This window comes from Amblyraja radiata, chromosome 8 (assembly GCF_010909765.2).
Source record: "Amblyraja radiata isolate CabotCenter1 chromosome 8, sAmbRad1.1.pri, whole genome shotgun sequence".
NCBI lineage: Eukaryota > Metazoa > Chordata > Chondrichthyes > Rajiformes > Rajidae > Amblyraja > Amblyraja radiata.
Window position 1 is genome coordinate 7,158,831 of NC_045963.1, and position 22,397 is coordinate 7,181,227.

Below are 22,397 nucleotides of genomic sequence, written 5' to 3' on the forward strand. Positions count from 1 at the left end.
CATTCGGCCCATCAAGTCTACTCCGCCATTCAATCATGGCTGATCTATCTCTCCCTCCCATTCCCCTGCCTTCTCCCCATAATCTCGGGCACCTGTACTGATCAAAATTATATCTATCTCTACCTTAAAAATATCAACTAACTTGGCCTCTACAGCCTTCTGTGGCAAAGCAACCTACAGATTCACCATCCTCTCACTAAATAATTTTCTCCTCGTCTCCTTTAAAAAAAAAACATCCTTTAATTCCAAGGCTATGATCTCTAGTCCTAGACTTTCCCACTTGTGGAAACATCATCTCCACATCCACTCAATCCAATCCTTTCACTATTATGTATGTTTCAATGAGGTCCCCCCATCATTCTTCTAAATTCCAGCGAGTACAGGCCCCGTGCCGACAAACACTCATCATAGGTTAACCATTCCTGGGATCATTCTTGTAAACCTCCTCTGGACCTTCTCCAGAGCCAGCACATTCTTCCTCAGATATGGTGCACAAAATTGATCACATTATTCCAAATGCAGCCTTACCAACTCCTTATAGAACCTCAGCATTACATCTCTGGTGTTGTATACAAGCCCTCCTGAAATAAATGCGAGCATTGAGTTTGCTTTCTTTACTACCGATTCAACTTGCAGATTAACCTCTTCGGAATCCTGCAAACTGCACTCCAGTCCCTTTTCACCTCCAATTTCTGGATTCTCTCCCCATTTAGTAAATAGTCTGCACCTTTATTCCTACTACCAAAACACATGACTCCCTATATTGCTGCACTATATTCCATCTGCCATTTCTCTCCCAAATCTCCCAACCCGTCCAAGTCCTTCTGCAGTGTCCCTGCTTTCTCTACATTGCCCTTGCTTCTCCACCCTTCCATTTGTTTTTGTATTATCCTCAAACTTGGCCACAAAGCCTTCAATCCCCTCCTCCAAATCATTAATATACAAAGTGAAGAGTCACTGTCAACCAGAAAAGGTCCCGGTTATTGCCACTCTTTGCCTTCTGCCATCCAGCCAACCTGCTATCCATGCTAGTATCTGCCTTTTGACACCATGGGCTCTCATCGTCCTTAGCAGCCTCATGTGTGGCACCTTTGTCAAAGGCTTTCTGAAAATCCAAGCAAACCACATCTACTGAGTCCTTTATCTGTCCTGCTATTTACTTCTTCAAATACTGTTATTGAAGCAGATTCATCAGACAAGATCTCCCCTTCACAAAGCCACGTTGACCGGCAAGAATTCCAGATAATCTGAAGAAGGGTCTCGACCAGCTAGCCAAATGTTCAACCAGTCTGAAGATGTGTCTCGACCCGAAACATCACCCATTAATTGCTTCTCTCCAGAAATGCTGCCTGCCCTGCTGAGTTACTCCAGCATTTTGCGTCTATCTTCGGTGTAAGGCAGCATCTGCAGTTCCTTCCTTCACATTACTCTGCTCTTGTCGAGATGCCAAGGCGGAAAGGAGACGACGCAGACGTCTGAACTACCTATGGACGTTTTTAACCTAGCCTTATTTTTGAGCCCAGCCTCCGATTCCATCCACATTTATTCCATGATCCCGCTTCCAACAGCGAAAAAAAAAAGTGTAGGAAGGAAGAGCAAATGCTAGTTTATACCGAAGATAGACACAAAAAGCTGGAGTAACTCAGCGGTCACTTGAGTCTGAAGATACAATACAATACAATTTATTTGTCATTTGAACCTCATTGAGGTTCAAACGAAATGTTGTTTCTGCAGTCATACACACAAGAAAGATCCAAGACACAACACAATTTACACAAACATCCATCACAGTGAATCTCCTCCTCACTGTGATGGAAGGCAAAGACTTATCTCTCCCCTGCACTCCCCATTCCCCTCCCAATGTCAGAGTCAAAGTCAAAGCCCCCGGCGGGCGATGGTAATGTGGGTGGTACACACAAAATTGCTGGGGAAACTCAGCGGGTGCAGCAGCATCTATGGAGCGAAGGAAATAGGCGACGTTTCGGGCCGAAACCCTTCTTCAGACTGTATATGGTAATGTGGGTCTCGACCCGAAACATCACCTATTCCTTCTCTCCAGAGGTGCCGTTTGACCCGCTGAGTTACTCCAGATGTTTGTGTTTAGCTTCAGCGGGCAGGGGAGTAGTTTTTCACATTAACTCACCTCAGAACCAAAGATCCTTTGCTCAGAACCGTGCAGACGCGCGTTTAAACCCCACATCGACATTTGGCGCCACTTTTCGGTGTGACTATTGAGCAAGGCAGACTCAGATTGGTTCAGATACACACAAAATGCCTTCCTCCACACTGGAGATTGGTCAAGGCGCACCAAATGGGGTGGTGTGTTGGTGTCTGTGATGCCGGCTGTGGTTGGGAGGGGTTTGTTTCCTCCGCCTACCCGGGGTTTGCTTGTGATGGTTGCTCGGGCCTCGGCGCTGTAACATCTGCAGGAGTCGCAGTGCTTGCGGCCGGGCAATACCGCGGCTAGAGGCGAGACAAGGCGCAGGAATGAGCGGCCTGCAGCGGCAGCACTTCGCCGCCAACAGCGGGGACTTCACCTTCGTCTCGTCGCTCGACGGTGAAGGTAGGCCGCAAAGTTATTGTTGTCCTGCGGCTGCGGCTGCTTCAGGGGTTGGGGTGATGACAACCGCCGGGGTGTCCGGTGCCAATCGGCGCTGACAGGGTGATTAGATATTTGTATAAGCTGTTGTTTAGTTTAGAGATACAGCGCGCAAACACCGACCAGCGATCCCCGCACATTCACACTATCCTAAACTAGTACTATTTACATTTATACCTACAAACCCGTACGTCTTTTGGGTGTGGGAAGAAACCGGAGCAAAGCCCATGCATGTCACGGGGAGAAGGTACAAACCCCGCACAGACAGCACCCATGGCCAGGATCGAACCTGGGTCTCTGGTGCTGTGAGGCAGCAGCTCTACCCGCTGCCACCCAATGCTTCTGCATTATGAAAGTATAGACGCAAACAATGGTGGTAATACCTTATAGGTCTGGCAACATTTGTAGAGAGAGAAAATCAATACATGGGCGATGGTCCCTCAGTTAAGCCCTTTCCCCCTTGAAGTGGGACGTCCATAACATCTGTACCTGCCCAGATATGCTTAGCTGTTTAACTTGTCTGCTCGAGAAACAAACCAAGCTAATTTGAGGCTCAATCTGTACTCTTACGGCAGTATAATCTGTGGCATGTCTCCTTGGCATAATAGTCTGGCAATAATTTGAAAATAACAAAGGTGTTTGATTAAAGTGTTAATACATTTGTAATTAATGTTAATACATTTGTAATTAAGATTGGAGTCTCTGAATTCATAGTTGTAACAACATTGACAGAAAATGAACTAAATAAAAGCATTTGGGGGGTTGGCAAAAAGTATTTTTTAGACTGGGTGAAGAGCAAATGAAAGTTCTTTGGTGATCAAAATAAGGACGACTAATTTTTGTGATAGATACTAATGATTTGATCTTAGAGGTTCAGGTCACAATTTCCGAATGTGTAGGTGAAACGTGTAAAAGGGTCTTAGTTGAAATGCCATCTCTTTATTTCCCTCTATGAATGTGTAAATTGTTTTATGGTTAAGTTTAAAGCATCTGCAGTCTCTTGTGTCTCATTTAAAGTAAAGCACATGGGTTCCTGGACTCTATAAATAGAAATATATAGTGCAACAGCAAGGATTGTGACTGGTTTGGCCCCAGTTGGAGTATTTACTTCAGGAAAGATACAACTGCAGCAGTGAGCTACCAAAATGATTCCATGGATAGACTGGAGAAGCTGAGGTTGTTCTCCGTGTCACCAAGGGGGCCCAAAGAAGATCTAATACATTTTAAATTGTGAAGAGTCTGGACAAAATAGGTAATAGGAAACTGTTCTTGATGGTGGTGGAACCAAAACTAGGGTATTAAATGTGAAAGTAATTAAAGAAACCAATGTGAAAAATATACATCTTCTAGAGGCGCTGGGATGCATCTTCAGTGGTGACCTGGGGTAATCGGGTGTTTCGGGTCTCACAACATTAGACACCCTCGCCCAAGCGACCCAGCCGGGGTTGATCTGGCCCCAACCTGCGTCCCAGTAGCAACCGCCCACGGATCATCCATCTTTATAACTACTCTGCAGGGGTTGGGAGACTCCAGTGCATGGAGGGACAAGGCTCTGTGGGGTGAGTCCTGGCCGGGCTCCTCCTGCATCTCACCAGGTTCAAGGCCTATGCACTGCACCTCTTTCTCCTTCTCCGAGCATTTCATTCTCACCTGATGGATTTTTAGGCCACGGTGGTTCATTAGGCCTTTCCATAGGTTTGTTGGGTGTCTTTCTCACGAAAGACATAGACTGGGGTGCTAACGCAGCCTGTCCCGGGTGCCGTCTTTCCGTGCTGTCAACTGTCTCTCTAGTAGTCACCAGTCTATTCCTAGGTGTCATTGGCTGAGCCAGACTTCCAGGTGAAAAATATACATCTTCTAGATGCGCTGGGAAAGCATCTTCAGTGATGTGAGGAAATATAATTTTATCGATTGAGGCGTTAAAGTCTACTGTACAGTATTAATGAATGAAGATGCAATTGTTGTATTCGAAAGAGAACTGGAAAAGTATCTGAATAGAAAGTAATTGCATAGCTATGGGAAGAATAGAGTAGTGTCACAGGGCAGCACGGTGGAGTTGCTCCCTTACGGCTCCAAAGACCCGGGTTCGATCCTGACCATGGGTGCTTTCTGCATGGAGTTTGTACATCCTCTTTGTGACTGCATGAGTTTCCAGGTGCTCTGGTTTCCTCCCACATTCCATACTGGTTTGTAGGTTGACTAGCTTCTGTAAATTGTCGCTAATGTGTCGGATAGAGCCAGTGTATGGGTGATTGCTGGTCGGCGCGGACTCAGTGGGCTGAAGGGCCAGATTCCACGGTGTATCTATAACCATCCCAAATCACTCGTGCAGAAGCAGTAACTGCCACTGGCAATTCTATCTCTTGCATTTGCACACAAAGCTGGGTGGCAGTGTGAAATGTGAAAAGGATGTTAGGAGGTTGCAGAGTGACCTGGACAGGTTGAGTGAGTGGGCAGATGCGTGGCAGATGCAGTATAATATAGATAAATGTGGGAGGAGCCATCTTGGGGAACGGATGCTAACCAGCAGCCGTCCGTTTAATTCACTTTTTTTGGCAGTTTTAGTTAGTCCTGTGCCCTGTTTGTGGGAGAGATAGTCTTTTTAATGTGGGGGGTAGGGGGTAATAATATTTCTAGGTCCCTACCTGGTCGGTGAGGCAGCTTTTTCTCCGGGCTGCCCCGTCGACCCGTCCTCGTGGCCTACCAGCGGGCGTGGAGCGCCATTTCCTGGAGGGGACCGCCCAGCACCTCGGCTTCGGTGGCGGCACAGCGCTGGAGCGCTATCGCGGAGCGGAGCGGGCGATGCCTTGCCTGGGTCGACGCGCTGGATCGACGCGCTGGAGCTCCTGCGGAGTGGAGCGGGCAACGCCGACTTTAACATCGGGAGCCTGGGAGCTCCAAACCGGCGCGGCCTTGTCGGCTTCGGAAGCCACGGTCCCCAGTTAGGAAGCGGCCGTCCAGGTGGCCCAGCCGCTGAAAGGACGCTCCGGACGCTGGGGCAACAGCACCCGGCCAGAACGGCCAGGAACATCGGGCCTCCGTAGAGGCAATAGCGGAGGCCTCAATAGGCCTGACTTTGGGAGAACTGGGGATGGGGACTGGACATTGTGCCTTCCCCCACAGTGGTATCCATTGTGGGGGGATGATTTTTTTGTGTGTAATGTGAATATGTTAGTTTGTGTCCAAGATGGCTGTCGGAAGGGAGAGTGGACGCTGGCGCGCTTTAGCTGCCGCTGCTCTCCCTTCACATTGTGTTTTTGATTATTTGTCTTTGGAGTGAATTCTGTCTTTAATTTGTGTATTGGTGATGTCCTTATTATTTATTTTACTCCGACTATGTTTTTTCTCTCTTGTTAATTTTCTGTAAGGTGTCCTTGAGACTTTGAAAGGCGCCCGCAAATAAAATTTATTATTATTATTATTATAAATGTGAGATTATACGGCAAAAACAAGGGGGCAGATTATTATCTCAATGGGGTTAGGTTAGGTATGGGGGAGGTACAGCGAGATCTGGGCATCCTTCTACACCGGTCACTGAAAGTTGGCGTGCAGGTACAGCAGGCAGTGAAGAAAGCTAATGGAATGTTGGCCTTCATAACAAGAGGATTTCAGTACAGGAGTAAAGAGGTTCTTCTGCAGTTGTATAGGGCTATGGTAAGAGTATTGTGTACAGTTTTGGTCTCCTAATTTGAGGAAGAACATCCTTGTGATTGAGGCAGTGCAGCGTAGGTTCACGAGATTGATCCCTGGGACTGTCATATGAGGAAAGATTGAAAAGACTAGGCTTGTATTCACTGGAGTTTAGAAGGATGAGGGGGTTTCTTATAGAAACTTATAAAAGGACTGGACAAGCTAGATGCAGGGAAAAATGTTCCCAATGTTGGGCGAGTCCAGAACCAGGGGCCACAGTCTTAGAATAAAGGGGAGGCCATTTAAGACTGAGGTGAGAAAAAACTTTTTCACCCAGAGAGTTGTGAATTTGTGGAATTCCCTGCCACAGAGGGCAGTGGAGGCCAAATCACTGGATGGATTTAAGAGAGAGTTAGATAGAGCTCTAGGGGCTAGTGGAATCAAGGGATATGGGGAGAAGGCAGGCACGGGTTATTGATAGGGGACAATCAGCCATGATCACAATGAATGGCGGTGCTGGCTCGAAGGGCCGAATGGCCTCCTCCTGCACCGATTTATGTTTCTATTGTTGTAGTGCTACCATTGTACAATAGGCACCTCATTGAAAAATAAGGTTCTAATAAGATGTTAATTTTGAGTTTTAAAGGGCGTAGGTAAGATGGGTGAGTCAAATGCAAAGATTTGTATTAAAAGTTCAAGTTATAGCACCCAGATTGTTGAACATTTGTGCAGGAAGGAATTACAGGTTTATACTGAAGATGGACACAAAATGCTGGAGTAACTTAGCGGGATGGGCAACATCTTTGGAGAAAAGGAATGAGTGATGTTTTGGATCAAGACCCTGCTTCAGCCTGGTTGAACATTTGGTTGGTTGTGATCGGGCAAAGAATAATCATATAACCATATAACAATTACAGCATGGAAACAGGCCATCTCAGCCCTTCTAGTCCTTGCCGAACACTTACTCTCACCATGTACCTGTCTAAATGTTTCTTAAACGATGGGATAGTCCCAGCCTCAACTCCCTCCTCTGGCAGCTTGTTCCATACGCCCACTGTGTGGAAAACGTTACCCCTCGGATTCCTATTAAATCTTTTCCCCTTCACCTTGAACCTGTGGTCCTCGATTCCCCAACTGGGCAAAAGACTCTACCCAATCTATTCCTCTCATGATTTTGTATATCTCTATAAGATGTCCCCTCATCCTCCTGCGCTCCATGGAATAGAGACCCAGCCTACTCAACCTCTCCAGGATAGACTTTCTTCCTTCATTGCTGTGATCTGCAGAAAAAGATGAAAAATGTCTAAAATTGATTCTCCACCCTCTCCCCCTTTTCTCTCACAGTCTCTCACCTGTTTTGGGCAGAATTTCTGGCAGTTTCTGAGCTGCCAGCCCACCAGGCCAGAGTGACTGAGCTGCCAAGAATTCATTTGGCCCACAATGTCCATACTAGCCCTCTGGAAACCAGTCCCTTCGGCCCACAACACTCATACTAGCGCGAGAAAGCCCCTCCCACTGGCCAGCAATATTGGAATTGGTAGAGGTGGAATATTACGTTGGGGGACCAGCCCTCCCGTGTGAACATGGGACCCAACTGGGTCCCACTTAGTCTAGTGTATTTATAAAATCTTTTGGGATTGTCCTTATTGCTACCCGCCAGAGCTATCTCCTGGCCTCTTTTTGCTCTTCTGATTTCCTTTTTTAGTTTCCTCCTTAGCTCCCAAAACTCCTCCAGGAATGCACTTGATCCCAGCTGTGCCATGCATCCTTCATGTTTTTGACTAATGCCTCAATTTCCCTCGTCAGCCAAGCTTCCTTACGTTTACCTGCTGTGCCTTTCACTCTAACGGGGACGTACACATCCTGAGCTTTCCTCAGTACACTTTTAAAAACATCCCACTTGGCCGATGTTCCTTTCCCAATTCTAACAGATGAGTATGGTTGAATAGCATTTGTGATCTTTCCATCAAGGGCATTGAAGCTAGTGAGTCATGGAGAATATCAACACTGAAGTAAATGTTGGAGATAAGTATTTGGGTGGATAAATCCCTGGGGCTTGATCAGGTATATTCTCAGATGTTGTGATCAGTGAAGGAAAAAATAGCTGGGGATCTGGCAGCGATTTTTGTAAGTTTGTTGGCCGCAGGTAAGGGGATTGCAGAAAAACTGGACTGTAGCTGGGGTTGAACCTTTATTTGAAATGGGCAGCAGGGATAAACCAGATAAATAGGCTGGTGAGCCTTGCATCAATGGTGGTAAAATTATTGGAAAGAATTGAGGCATGGTGACGCAGCGGTAGAGTTGCTGCCTTGCATACTTACAGCGTCGGAGAACCGGGTTCGATTCCAACTACGGGTGCTGTCTGTACGGAGTTTGTATGTTCTCCCTGTGACCGTGTGGGTTTTCTTTAAGATCTTCGGTTTTGAATTGAATTGAATTGAATCCTTTATTTGTCATTCAGACCTTTCGGTCTGAACGAAATGTTGTTGCCTGCAGCCATACATGTAATAATAACAACACACAATAAACACAAATTAACATCCACCACAGTGAGTTCACCAAGCACCTCCTCACTGTGATGGAGGCAAAAGTCTTAGAGTTACTGTCTCTTCCCTCCTCTTCTCCCTCTGCGCTGAGGCGATACCCCACCGGGCGATGGTAAGTCAGTCCCGCGGTTCAAGCTCCGCGGCCCAGGGGTGGTCGAAGCTGCCGCCCTCCAGTCCAGCGGACGCAGCTGTTGCCACGGGAGTTCCGGAAAACAGGCACCAGCCTGTGACCCGCAAGCTCCCGACGATGTCGTCCACTGGCCCGCGTACGGCCCCGGATTCAGGTCGCCGCCGCCAGAACGCCGCCTCAGTCACCGGAGCACCGTCTCCGCCCCATACCGGGCCGCCCACACGGGAGCGTCTCAGCCCCGCACCGGGCCGCCCACACGGGAGCGCATTCCAGCCGGGACCCAGGCCGCCCACACGGGAGCTCCTTCAAGCCAGTAGCCGGGCCGCCCACACAGGAGTGTCTCAGCCCCGCGCCGTCCGCCCTCACCGGAGCACCGAGTCGTGCCGCTGCCCGAACGTTGCCGCAGCTCGAAGACGGCCAGCCTCGCGTTGGTAAGTCCTGGCTGGCTCTACCTCCGGAGCCTCGAGGTCGGTCGCAGGTTGGAGGCCGCCAGCTCCGCCATTAGGCCTCAGCTCAGGCGGGGGAAGAGAAGGGGGATACGACAAAAAAGTCGCATTCCCCCGAAGGGAGAGACAGAAAGCCCTGTTTCAGCCCACCCCCCACACATAACACCACCTAATAACCAAAAGTTTAACTGAACTAGACAAAAAAAACAACACAAAAAAAGTAAAAACAGACAGACTGCAGGCGAGCCGCAGCCGTTTCACAGCGCCGCCACTTCTCACACTCGAAAGACGTACAGGATTGTAGGTTAATTGGCTTGGTTAAGTGTAAATTGTGCCTAGTGTGTGTGTGGGATGGTGTCCATGTGTGGGCATCGCTGGTTGGTGCGGACTCTGTGGGCCGAAGGGCCTGTTGTATCTCTAAACTAAACATTGGATTTATTTGCTTTGGAAAGGCCTGATTAGACATGGTCCGCATACACCTAGGGAATGACATCCTTTGAATTTGATTGAGATTTTGAAGGGGTGTCCAAGATGCTCTGCCCTATCAACTTTCCTCATCACTTCAAAAAAAAAACTTGCATCATTTGTGCAGTCAGTAAATAAAGTGTGTGACATTTATATCAATGCCATCACTTTTTTAAAGAATTATAACTGTCTTGACATCTTAAGTTTTAATCTTTTTGCAGAGCTCACTGGTTCAATAGACTCTCCAGATGTTATACTTAATGTGGAAAATGCCCCAACGAAAGATTCATCAGCAACTGCATTTCTCAGGAAAAGGGGATATGGATGGCTTCTGGAAGTGGAGGAAGAAGATTCCGAGGACTCAAAACCTCTCTTGTATGTCTATCCTTAGATTTTAGTTTGTGCATGTTTGACATAATTAGTATTTTAGGAAGTGAATATTTAAGTAGATGTTGAGATGGCTGCCTTAATAAGAAACTTCACTAAATTGCATGAATTGTATTAAGATTTTCTCAAACCTGTTGGGAGCAGAATAATACAGACGATGAACTTCTCAAATAAAACACAATGCAACAAATGGACTTCTCGCAATACTCCAAATGCGGCCTAACCAAAGTCTTATAGAGCTAACTGGTTTTTTTTTGGAACTGTCTAGTTACTTAGACTCGTACTGAATGACTCGACCAAATGATGGTGAACATAATATATGCCTAAAAAAGACACACTGCTAGAGTTGGTTGGGCAGCATCTCTGGAGAACATGGGCAGGTGATGATTCAGGTGGGGAACCTTCTGTCTGTGTGCGAGTTGCAGGGGGAACGGCAAAGAAAGCTGCGAGAGGAGCCACATGACAACATGGCCAGTAATAGGTGAACACAAGCGTGGGGGGATTTTTGATGGGCAACATGTTTGACAACAGCCAGAGCTGAAAAGACATGTGTTCCTAATAAGGCCTCAACCAAGGGGAAACCCAAGCATAGACTGGCCGACTGTTTTGGCAGACAAGTGCTCAGTCTGCCAAGACGCACTGGATCTTGCATTTGCTGCCGTTCCCATTCCTGTCCTGGGCTGCCTCCATTGCCAGTGAGGCTACACACAGACTTGAGGAACAGCTCCTCATATCCCACTTCTGTACCTTTCAACCCAACGGCATGAGCATTCAATTCTCCAGTTGTAGGTGACTAACCCATAAACAGCCCACGGAACCCTTCCATCCTCCCCTTCCATCCCGGCAAGGATTCTACACCTTCTGATCCGATGTTATCCCTTGCTGAGGACTGAATTTCATTTCTTAGCAGCAGAGCTACCCCACCCCCACTGCTCACCTGTCTGTCTTTTCGAAAGGATGTATAACCTTGGATATTCTGCACCTAGATCCCATCCTCTTTCAGCCACGTCTCCGTGATGCCCACAATATCAACCCCACCTTTCTGCCCATCCACTTTGTTCCATATTCTGCGTGCATTCAAATATAATTTGAGGCATGGTGGCGCAGTGGTAGAGTTGCTGCCTTACATACTTGCAGCGGGTTCAAGTGGAGTCCATCCCGTCCGAACAACTCCCTCCTTCCCGATACTGATGCTATTGTCTCACAAATTCAAACCCACTTCCCCAACACCAATCTTTGAGCCACGCGTCAACTCTAATCTTCTCGACCCAATGCCAATTTGCTCCTAGCTCGTTACCTTCTTGGTTCTGCGTTTTCAGTTTAGTTCCTAGCTGCTCAAATTCCCTCAGCAGAACCTCTTTCCTTGTTTTGCCTACGTCTTTGGTACCCACATGAGCCATGATGACTGGATCATCCCCTCCTACTCCGTTCCTCTGTCCTGAACCCGGGCACCAGGCAGACACACAGCCTTCGGGACTCTCGATCATCGTGACAGTGTCTGTTCCCCTGACTATACTATCCCCAATGACAACTACGTGCCTCTTCTCTCTCTGCTCTTGAATAGCCCCCTGAACCATGGTCTCCATGTAAGGTTGCTCATCCTTCCTGCAGCCTCCACACACGTCTGCACAGGAAGCAAGAGTCTCAGACCTGCCTGACAAGCTCAAGGGCCGTGACTCCTGTAACACTGCTTTTCCCTCTATTCCCCTACCTGTCTCACTAGCAGTCACCCCCTCCTCCTGACCACAGCCAAGTAGCAAGCAGTTACATTAATAGGTTGTGATTGCCTCCAGAAACAGTGTCCAGGTAATCCTCCCCGTCCCTGATGTGCCACAGTGTTTGAAGTTTACACTCCAGGTCGTTAACTTTAAGTTATTTGATCAATCAGATTGCTGCAGGTGTGGCCACCAGTAGGTCCACAAGTTCCCACATTGTGCAGCTACAGTACATCACATGATCCTGTATGCCTGCTTCATGTGTATCCAGCAGCTCTCATTTACATCTCCTGCTGGCTGCTGCCCAGCTCTTGACAGGTCAGCATTCTCGGCCGCAAGCTAAAAAAGGAAATCAGAAGGGCAAAAAACAGGCAGCTCTGGCAGTTACTAGCAATGCTAATCCCAATTAGATAAAGGGGAAAAGGGTAACCAGAGAGAGAATGGGACCCCTCAGGAATCTTAGTGGTCAACTCTGTGTGGAGCTACAGGAGATGGGTAAGGTCCTCCAATGAGTATTAATCCTCTGTTTTTACTGTGGACAGAGGAACTTGGGGCAGTCAATGGAAGTGTCTTGAGAGTAGTCAATGTGACATCGAAGAGGTGCTGTAGGTCCCGATGCGTATAAAGGCAGACAAATCTCCCAGGCCTGATCAAATATTTCCGAGGTCGCTGGAAAACTAGAGAGGAAATTGTTGGTGCCCTGCTGAGACTTGGGAGAAATCATTAAATTGCAGGTGAGGTGCTGGAAGGTGATTTAATGTTGAAACACAAAGTAGTTGTGCTATGATGCCAGGGTTTGCACTCAACCAAGAAAACCAAGCCCAATTCCAAAGGGGGGGGGGGGGGGGGGGGGGGGGGGGGGGGGGAGGGGGGGGAGGGGGGGGGAGAGAGGACATAGTTTGTTGAATGTGGCATCACAGGTAGTTAAGTTAGGGTGGTCAAAAATACATTTGGCACATTGGCCATCAGTCAGAGCATTGAGTATAGAAGTTGGGAGGACATGTTGCAGATGTACAAGATGAAGCACAATTCCTGGTGGCGGCGCGACTCGTTGCAGCGGCTCCTACAGCCTGTCTGTCTTTTTTTATTTTTTGTCTAGTTAAATGTAGTGTTTGGTGTTTTTTAATACTGGTTTTTAAATGTGTATATGTGGGGGGCGGGGGAACTGTTTGAAATCTCTTCCCTGTTCGGGAGACCCGACCTTTTCCCTGTCGGGTCTCCGTTGTCGTTGGGGCCTAGCACCGTGGAGCGGCCTCCAACCTGAACGACCCGGGGGCTCGGAAGACTGCGGAGGTGCGGACTACACACCATCGTGGGGCTGGCCGGCCTCGGAACGTGGGGAGCGGTGGTGACTCGCTGCTGCGACTCGACTACTGGGGCTCGGAGGCTCCAGCACCGCAGCCGCAGGTCCGGTGGACTGGGACATCGGGAGCTCGCGGGTCCGGGGGGAGAGAGAGACCGCTTCCCGGAGCTCCCGCAACGCGACTTCTCCAGCCCGTGTCGCGGGGTTTGGAACGACCCGGAGCGGGGAAGTACATCACCCGGCACGGCTTCATGGCCGTGGGATATTACAGCGCCCGCCGGGGGCTCCAACTTCGAGACTTTTAGACCGGGAGCGGGGCCGTAAATTGCCCGTCATGGCCTAAAATGGCCGTGGGACTTATCATCACCCGCCTGGGGCTTGGACATCGGGAGAGAAATGGAGAGCGGGGAGAGAAAAGACTTTGCCTTCCATCACAGTGGGTTCACTGTGATGGATGTTTGTGTGAACTTAATTGTGTGTATGTCTGTAGGACATTGTTTTTGTTTGTATGGCTGTGGAAACAAAATTTCGTTTGATTCTCACTGGGGCTCAAATGACAATAAAAAAAAATTTGTATTGTATTGGTGGGGCCACAATTTGGGCATCATGTTTTTGGAAAGATGTTGTCAAGCTGGAAAAGGCGTAGATAAATGTTATTAGAATGTTGCCAGGACTCTGGGGCCCTGAGCTATAGGGAGAGGTTGAGCAGGCTAGAACTCTGTTCCTTGAAGCACAGGAGGATGGGGGATGATCTTGTAGATGTGTACAAAATCATGAGAGAAATAGATCGGGTAGACGCACTGTCCAAAGTAGTTGCCCAAAGTAGGGGAATTGAGAACCAGAGGATGTAGATTAAGGTGAGGGGGGAAAGATTTAATAGGAACCTGAGGGGTAACCTTTTCACACAGTGTGGTGGGTGTCTGGAACGAGCTGCCGGTGGTGTTAGTTGTGGCAGGTACTATCGCAATGTTTAAGAAACATTTAGACAAGGACATGGATAGGATAAGTTTAGAGGGATATGTGCCAAACGCAGGCAGGTGGGACCAGTGTAGAATGGACATGTTGGCCAGTGTGGGCAAGTTGGGGCACAGTGCATGTTTCCATGCCGTAAGACCCTATGACTATGAACACATTATACATTTCCTTTCTGTCCCCAGCTGACAGTTTCTTCACCAAATCCACTTACTGCCTTGCTCTGCTGCCTCTGGCATCCTTTAGGGCTTGATGCAAACTCTGTCCACAAATTCCTTGCTCTCCAAATAGTGACATGGTCGAAAGTGTTACGAAACCTCCACTACTCACTTTCACCGAACGCACTTTTGCTTTCCATTCTCGCTGCTCAACCTCTGATGTCAAATCTTCAAAATGTTCCCATTTTCCATTCATAAGTCTCATCCATTGAGTTCTCCAAAGGCAACGTCAGTTCTATAACAACAAACTTTCCATCCAAATCTACCTGCATCTCCGAATCATTGGCTTCCCTTAGCTGGCCTAACTCATACCTGTCTGAAAACTTTCCTCCTCTACCTTTTGCTCCCAACAAACAAAATGAATTGCTACACTCTCAGACCTATTGCATATAGAATTCACCTGTGCTCTCCTCCTTTCGGTTGTTGCAGCTATACGCTTCAAGACCTGGTTATGCCGCCAGTATACTCACCCTGAGAAAGACTGGTCTGGTTATGCAGCCAAGTATACTGACCCTGAGAAAGACTAGTCTTGCATCCTGACAAAATATGCCTCAACATTGCCACCTCTGAACACAAGGGACACGCTGGATCCCCACCGACCAATTGTTTTGAGGTTCTGCGGTGATGGTAGCACATCATAAGTAGCCCCCATAAGGAAACTGACATGACCCACCTCCATGAACCACAGTCCCTCCTGCTAAACCTCTCATAGAGTCATAGAGTGAGACAGTGTGGAAACAGGCCCTTCGGCCCAACTCGCCCATGTACCAGCTACACTAGTCCCATTTGCCTGCACTTGGTCCATATCCCTCCAAACCTGTCCTATTCATGTTCCTGTTTCTTAAACGATGGGATAGTCCCAGCCTCAGCTACCTCCTCTGGCAGCTTGTTCCATACACCCACCTGCGTGGAAAAGTTACCCCTCTGATTAAATCTTTTCCCCTTCGCCTTGAACCTATGTCCTCTGGTCCTCGATTCCCCTACTCTGGGCAAAAGCCTCTGTGCATCTACCCGATCTAATCCTCTTCTTCTTGCGTATGACGTACACAGCCTAAAGTTGTTGGACAACTTGTTCTATTTGATCTTATTTAAATGTGCACACCAGGTTGATTGCATTTGTCGAAACAGGGCGGACAACATGAAGGTTGCAATCTCCCACCCCATCTATTCCTCATGATTTTACATTCTTCTATAAGATCTCCCCTCATCCTCATGTGCTCCAAGGAATAGAGACCCAGCCTACTCAACCTACCCCTATAGCTCACACCTAGTTCTGGCAACATCCTTGTAAATCTTTTCTGAACCCTTTCAAGCTTGACAATATCTTTCCTATAACATGGTGCCCAGAACTGAGTTCAGAAGAAGGGTCTCGACCCGAAACGTCGCCAGTCTGAAGAAGGGTCTCGACCCGAAATGTCGCCCATTCCTTCTCTCCAGAGATGCTGTCTGTCCCGCTGAGTTACTCTAGCATTTTGTGTCTACTTTCAATTTAAACCAGCATTTGCAGTTATTTCTTACACAATATTCTAAGGGCGGTCTCACAAACGTCTTATACAACTGCAACATGACCTCCCAACTTACTCTATACTCAATACTCTGACTGATGAAGGCCAATGTGCCAAAAGCCTTTTTGACTACCTTATCTACCTGCGACTCAACCTTCAAGGAACCATGTACTTGTACTACTAGATCCCTCTGCTCTATAACATAACGCAGCGGCCTATCATTTACTGTGTAGGTCCTGCCCTTGTTCAACATCCCAAAATGCAACACCTCACACTTTTCTGTATTAAATTCCATCAACTATTCCTCCGCCCACCTGGCCAATCGATCTAGATCCGGCTGCAATCTTTCACAACCATCTTCACTATCTGTAAAACCACATTTATTTTGTATCATCAGCAAACTTGCTAATCTTGCCCTGTATGTTCTCATCCAAGTCATTGATGCAGATGACAAACAGTAACGGGCCCAGCAACAAACCCTGAGGCACACCACTAGTTGAACGCTTTACTGAAGTCCATGAACACAACATCTACGGCTCTGATTTCATCAGCCTTTTTGGCCACGTCTTCAAAAAATATCAATCCGATTTGTGAGACACTACCTTCCACGTACAAAACCATGCTGACTGTCCCTAATCAGCCCTTGCCCATCCAAATGTCTGTATTTCCTATCCCTCAGAATACTCTCCAGTAACTTTCCCAACTACAGATGTTAAGCTCACCGGCCTGTAGTTCCCAGCATTTTCCCTGCAGCCCTTCTTGGAAAGAGGCACAACATTTGCTACCCTCCAGTCTTCCGCCACCTCTCCTGTGTTTAAGACTCAAAAATCTTAACCAAGGTTCCTGCAATTTCCACTCTAGTTTCCCACAATGTCCTTGGATATATCAGATCAGCCCCTGGAGATTTGTCTACCTTCAAACATGACAGTACATTCAATACTTCTTCGACGGTGACCCCGACTGCTCTCAAGACACTTCCAGTGACTGCTCCAATTTCCTCCATCCTACTGTCTTTCTCCTCGGTAAATACAGAGCAGAAATGCTCATTTAGCACCTTGCTCATCTCCTGTAGCTCCACACAGAGGTGACCGACCGCTTTGATTTCTGAGAGATCCCACTCTCTCTCTCTCTCTCGTTACCCTTTTCCCCTATTTGCTTCACTCCATAGATGCTGCTGCACCCGCTGAGTTTCTCCAGCACTTTTGTCTACCTTCAATTTTCCAGCATCTGCAGTTCCGTCTTAAACCCTTTTCCCCCTTATGTACTTATACAATGTTTAGGGATTGGCCTTAATGCTATCCACCTGAGCTATCTCCTGGCCCCTTTTTGCCCTTCTGATTTCCTTTTTTAGTTTACTCCTTAGTTCCTGAAACTCCTCCAGGGATGCACTTGATCCCAACTGCCTATACCTGTCCCATGCATCCTTCTTGTTTTTGACTAATGTCTCCATTTCCCTTAACAGCCAGCTCCTTATGTTTGCCTGCTTTGCCTTTCACTCTAATGGGGACGTACACATCCTGAGCTTTCTTCAGTACACTTTTAAAACATCCCACTTGGCCAATGTTGCTTTTGCCTCAAATAACCTGCTCTGGTCAACTTGAGCGAGACCTTCTCTCACACCCTCAAAGTTGGCCTTACTCCAGTTGAGCATTTTAACACGTGGACCCTCTCCGTCCCGATCCATAACTATCTTAAACCTAATTAAACTGTGGTCACTTGTCCCAAAAGGCTCCTCCACACACACTTCATTAACTTGCCCTTCCCAATGCTAGATCCAGCGTATAGATCCTCTCACGAATGGGGGGCCTCCACATACTGCTTAAGAAATCCCTCCTGAACACTTTTGAGGAATTGCACCCCATCTAAACCATTCGCGCTATGATTTTCCCAGTCTATATTGGAAAAGTTAAAATCCCCAACAACAACCTTATTTGACCTGCAGTTGTTTGCAATCTCCCGGCACTTGTTCTTCTAATTCCCGTTGACTATTCAGGGGTCTGTAGTACACCCCCCAGCAAGGTGATCATCCCTTTCTTGTTCCTCAGCTCCACTCTCTTTAATACAACCATTTTCACCTCGGTTATTGATACCTCATATCCTGTTAAAGGCCACATCAAGCTAGGGAATATCCAAAACTGCAAACATCTCAACTTCAACTTGACTGGAAGCCCTGACTTCTCTATCCTATCCAGCCCGTCAACATATTTTCTAAGTTGCAGAACCTGTTCAGTGTCATCCAACTTCCTGTTATATGACCTACCCAAGCTTTTAACTGGCTCCTCCATTATAGATGGGATTTCTTCCTCTTCTATTTAAAACCTTTTATCCCCCACCTTCCCTCTAGCCAAATAAATACACTTGATTTACTATGCTTAATGTCAATCTAGCCCATTTGAGATTATCAGTTAACACTCTAATGCCCTTGTTATATAAACTACCATTGGTGTCACCAAATGATTGTTATCTTCCATTTAGGCCCTGATTGGAGGGACGTGCAGTCTGACCTGCCGTCTCTCCCCACCGTGATGCTCTAATCACTAGTTCCAGCGCCATTGTAAAAGCTAGCAGGGAAATAGTACACCCTGCCAGAATGCCTATTTCTAGTCTCTGCCATGCTGTTGTGAAGTCCACTGTACACATTTGGAGATCTTAGTAATATGCTATCACAATCCTGAAATTCTTTAGGAAAAAAGCAATCCAAATAAGACTATGTGGAACAGAGCAAAACACATTTCTTGTTTTTCTCTCAAAGGAACCTTTCTGTCAAAGGTTTATCTCAATAACCCCAACCCTTCCATGACATTTGCTAGGTGTAAAAACACTACACGCTGATCACTTCTCTCGAGCTTGGCTATGTGAATCTGATGCCATATTACACCAATGTGTTTAAGCCCAGGATTCCTGCTTTCTGCACTGTGGTATCTATTAACCTGCTCCTTTCTAAATAACTTGCCTCTGTGCCACTATACTAAAGAAAATCTTGCCTTCTACATTTACGAGACATATAGGCCTAAACAGACTTAACTCTGTAGACTCTTTCTCCTTGGGAATGAAAATTCCCTCTGCTCTACGACAAACCCTTGGTATGACCCTGTTTCTCCCAAACTCTTCGCAAGAGCCTCCACAAGAACCTAAGTACACCAGGCACACTTTTATATACCCGGTAGCAGACTCCATTTGGCCCTGGGCTGAAAAAGCCTTTGCACGCTTTATTATAGATTCTACTTTGGTGGCCTAACATCTATCTTCTACTCTATCTCTCCTTGGGGTGATATATCTGGAGGGGAACCCATTTTTGAATCTTTTTTTATATCTGAATATGTCCTGTAATTATTCCTCTAACTTCCTTTGAAGCTTTGAGCTTTCTGCTCTTTTCCTGACTAACCATTCTTCTAACAAATTTAAATGGATCCCTATAAAGTGCTGACCAGATGCTGATTCTTCCTTCTCTTCTTCCAAGGTGCTGTCCTCCTTAGTATTCCAAACTGACTTCTTAACTCTAATTACGAAATATGACTTCCCCCTCTCTCCTCAACTCTAGCCTTTCTCCACTGCTTTCTTAACTGTCTCCTCTCCTAAACATCATCTTAAAGTTTGCTGACGACACGACCATCCTGGGCCTCATCACAGACAAAAATGAGACGGCCTATAGAGAAGAGGTAAGGGCACTAAACAGCTGGTGCCAGGAAAATAACCTCTCTCTCAATGTTTGCAAAACTAAAGAGATGATCGTGGACTACAGGAGACAGCAGGGGAGTGGACACCTCCCCATTCACATCGGTGATGCTGAGGTTGAAAGGGTCAGCAGCTTCAGGTTTCTCGGTGTGCACATCACTGAGGACCTCTCCTGGACACTGCACACGGACACAATAACTAAGAAAGCCCACCAGCGGCTCTTTCCTGAGAAGACTGAGGAGGTTTGGCATGAATTCCAGCATCCTCACAAATTTCTACAGTTGCACCATCGAGAGCCTGCTGACGGGCTGCATCACAGTCTGGTACAGGAACTGTTCTGCCCACAGCCGCAAATCACTACAGAGAGTGGTGAAGGCGGCACAGCACATCACTGGCAACTGTCTCCCGGCCATTCGGGACATTTTCCACCGGCGGTGCCTGCGGAAGGCACACAGCATCATCAAGGACCACAGCCACCCGTCAGGCAGACGATACAGGAGCATAGCTGCACGTACCAAGAACAGTTTTTACCATCGGGCTTCGGAACTCATAAACATATTTCACATTATATATCTGCTCACTAGCTTTTTGTTAGCACGTGTGTTTTTTTGCTGTTGTGTTGATTATCTTATTATTGTCTTTTTACATTAACAATGTCATATTTATCTTATTTTATCCTTGTTATATTATTGCTCGGGTGACCAGTACATCTCATTGTACTGTGACCCTGTGTTAACCTACATATGACAATTAAAACGGAAACTTAAACTTGAAACTTAAACTTCACTGATCTATCTATATCTCTGTCGTCTAGATCTAACCAATTGCAGAACCTGCACCTTCTTTCGCTCAATAACTCCAAACCTGTCAGCACCGTACTGATAAATAATCTCTCCCCTTCTCTAACTTGTTTTCCACTGTCCCTTTCACCCTGTCTAACACCTTTATCAATCTATATTAACTGTTTCCCAATCCTTCCTTTCACTTGCCCCAGGCCTCTAGGTTCCAGCCCACCGATCTTCTCCCCTACTGGCAGATTGACCTCACCTCTACAGCGCTTGTTCCCTTCTCATCAGTGACAGGGGAACTGCAAACTGTGGTTTTCTACCTGTTGCTGGACTTCACACGACTGACTTGACCGAAGTACTAATCAATGCGATGTCCCTGCACTCCATCTAATAGGTACCCCTGGAGAGAAGGAATGGGCGACGTTTTGGGTCGAGCCCCTTTTTCAGGCTCTCACTGCTCCTCCTCTGTGATTTTCTCCATCCCCTTCCCAGTTCTCCCACCAGTCTTACTGTCTCCGACTACATTCTATCTTTGTCCCGCCCCCCTCCCCTGTCATCAGTCTAAAGAAGGGTCTCGACCCGAACCGTCGTCCATTCCTTCTCTCCAGAGATGCTGCCTCATCCGTAGAGTTACTCCAGCACTTTGTGTCTACCTTAGAAATGTAGGTGCGTGTTCCTTGAAGGTGGAGTCCCAGGAAGATAGGGTGGTCAAAAAGGCTTTTGGCACATTGGCCTTCATCAGCCAGAGTATTGAGTATAGAAGTTTGGAGGTCAAGCTGCAGTTGTATAAGGCGTTGGTGAGGTCGCATTTAGAGTATTGTGTTCAATTCTGGGCACCATGTTATAGGAAAGCTGGAAAGGGTTCAGAGAAGGATGTTGCCAGGTCCAGAGGGTCGGAGCTAAAGGCAGAGGTTGAGTAGGCTGGGACTATTCCTTGGAGCACAGGGGGATGAGGGGTGATCTTATAGAGATGTATAAGATCATGAGAGGAATAGATCGTGTGGATGCCCAGAGTATGCGAATCGAGGACCAGAGGACATAGGTTTAAGGTGAAGAGGAAAAGATTTAATAGGAAACTGAGGGGTAACTTTTTCACACAAAGGATGGTGGGTGTATGGAACAAGCTGTCAGAGGAGGTAGTTGAGGCAGGGAGTATCCCAACATTTAAGAAACTGCTAGACAGATAAATGGATAGGACCAGGTTTGGAGGGATATGGACCAAATGCAGGCAGGTGGGACTAGTGTAGCTGGGATATGTTGGCTGGTGTGGGCAAGTTGGACCGAAGGGCCTGTTTCCACATTGTATCACTCTATGACTCTAAACACAATCCCAAATGCCACATTGAGGCCAGGCGCCAACTCTCTTCCTACTTATCCTTGGGACAAGGGAGGTGCCGTGGTAGTCTGGCGCGCTGATTGTTACTGGTCTGAGACCAGCCGCCAAGTCTCAGACACCTCCTCCTACTCATCCTTGTACCATGACCCCACAGACAAACACCAGGCCATTATCTCAAACACTATCACTGGCTTCATCACTTCCAGCTCCCTGCCCTCCCAAGCCTCCAACATCATCGTTCCCCAGCCCCACACGGCCCGATTTTACCTTCTCCCCAAAATCCACAAACCTGACTGTCCTGGCAGCCCATTGTTTCTGCTTGTTTCCACATACCTCAACTCCATCCTATCTCCCCCCCCCCCCCCCCCCCCCCCCCCCCGATCAAATCCCTCCCTACCTATGTCACACCTCACACGCTCTTCGTCTCCTCCATGACTTCCAGTTTTCCAGGCTCCCACTCCCGCATCTTCACCATGGATGTCCAGTCACTCTACACCTCCATCCCCCACCAGGACGGTCTTAAAGCCCATTGTTTCTTCCTCGACTGCAGAACCAACTAATCCCCGTCTCCCGAAACTCTCCTCCGCTGGTCCTTACCCTCAACAACTTTTCGTTTGACTCCTCCCATTTCCTACCAAATCCAAGGCGTAGCTATGGGCACGCGCATGGGCCCCAGCTATGC

At 47.5% G+C, this 22,397-nt stretch overlaps 2 protein-coding genes across 5 annotated transcripts in view; one reads left to right on the forward strand and one right to left on the reverse strand.

The window, feature by feature from the left end:
* exo1 (exonuclease 1) overlaps nt 1-2,354 on the reverse strand; it is a 68,128-nt gene extending 65,774 nt beyond the window's left edge. Inside the window, exon 1 of one of the 4 annotated variants that reach the window (XM_033025116.1) lies at nt 2,163-2,354. The gene's annotated coding sequence lies outside the window, so the exon portion shown is untranslated. Of the gene's footprint in view, nt 1-1,366; nt 1,387-1,484; nt 1,558-2,143 lie in introns of those variants that run through there. The other 3 variants (XM_033025115.1, XM_033025117.1, XM_033025118.1) reach the window with 3 other exon arrangements.
* Nucleotides 2,341-22,397, forward strand: part of yipf4 (Yip1 domain family member 4) — a 37,317-nt gene continuing 17,260 nt past the window's right edge. Inside the window, exons 1-2 of the mRNA XM_033025119.1 lie at nt 2,341-2,563; nt 10,038-10,191. Coding sequence (XP_032881010.1) covers nt 2,488-2,563; nt 10,038-10,191 — 230 coding nt within the window. The 5' untranslated portion in view covers nt 2,341-2,487. The remainder of the gene's footprint in view (nt 2,564-10,037; nt 10,192-22,397) is intronic.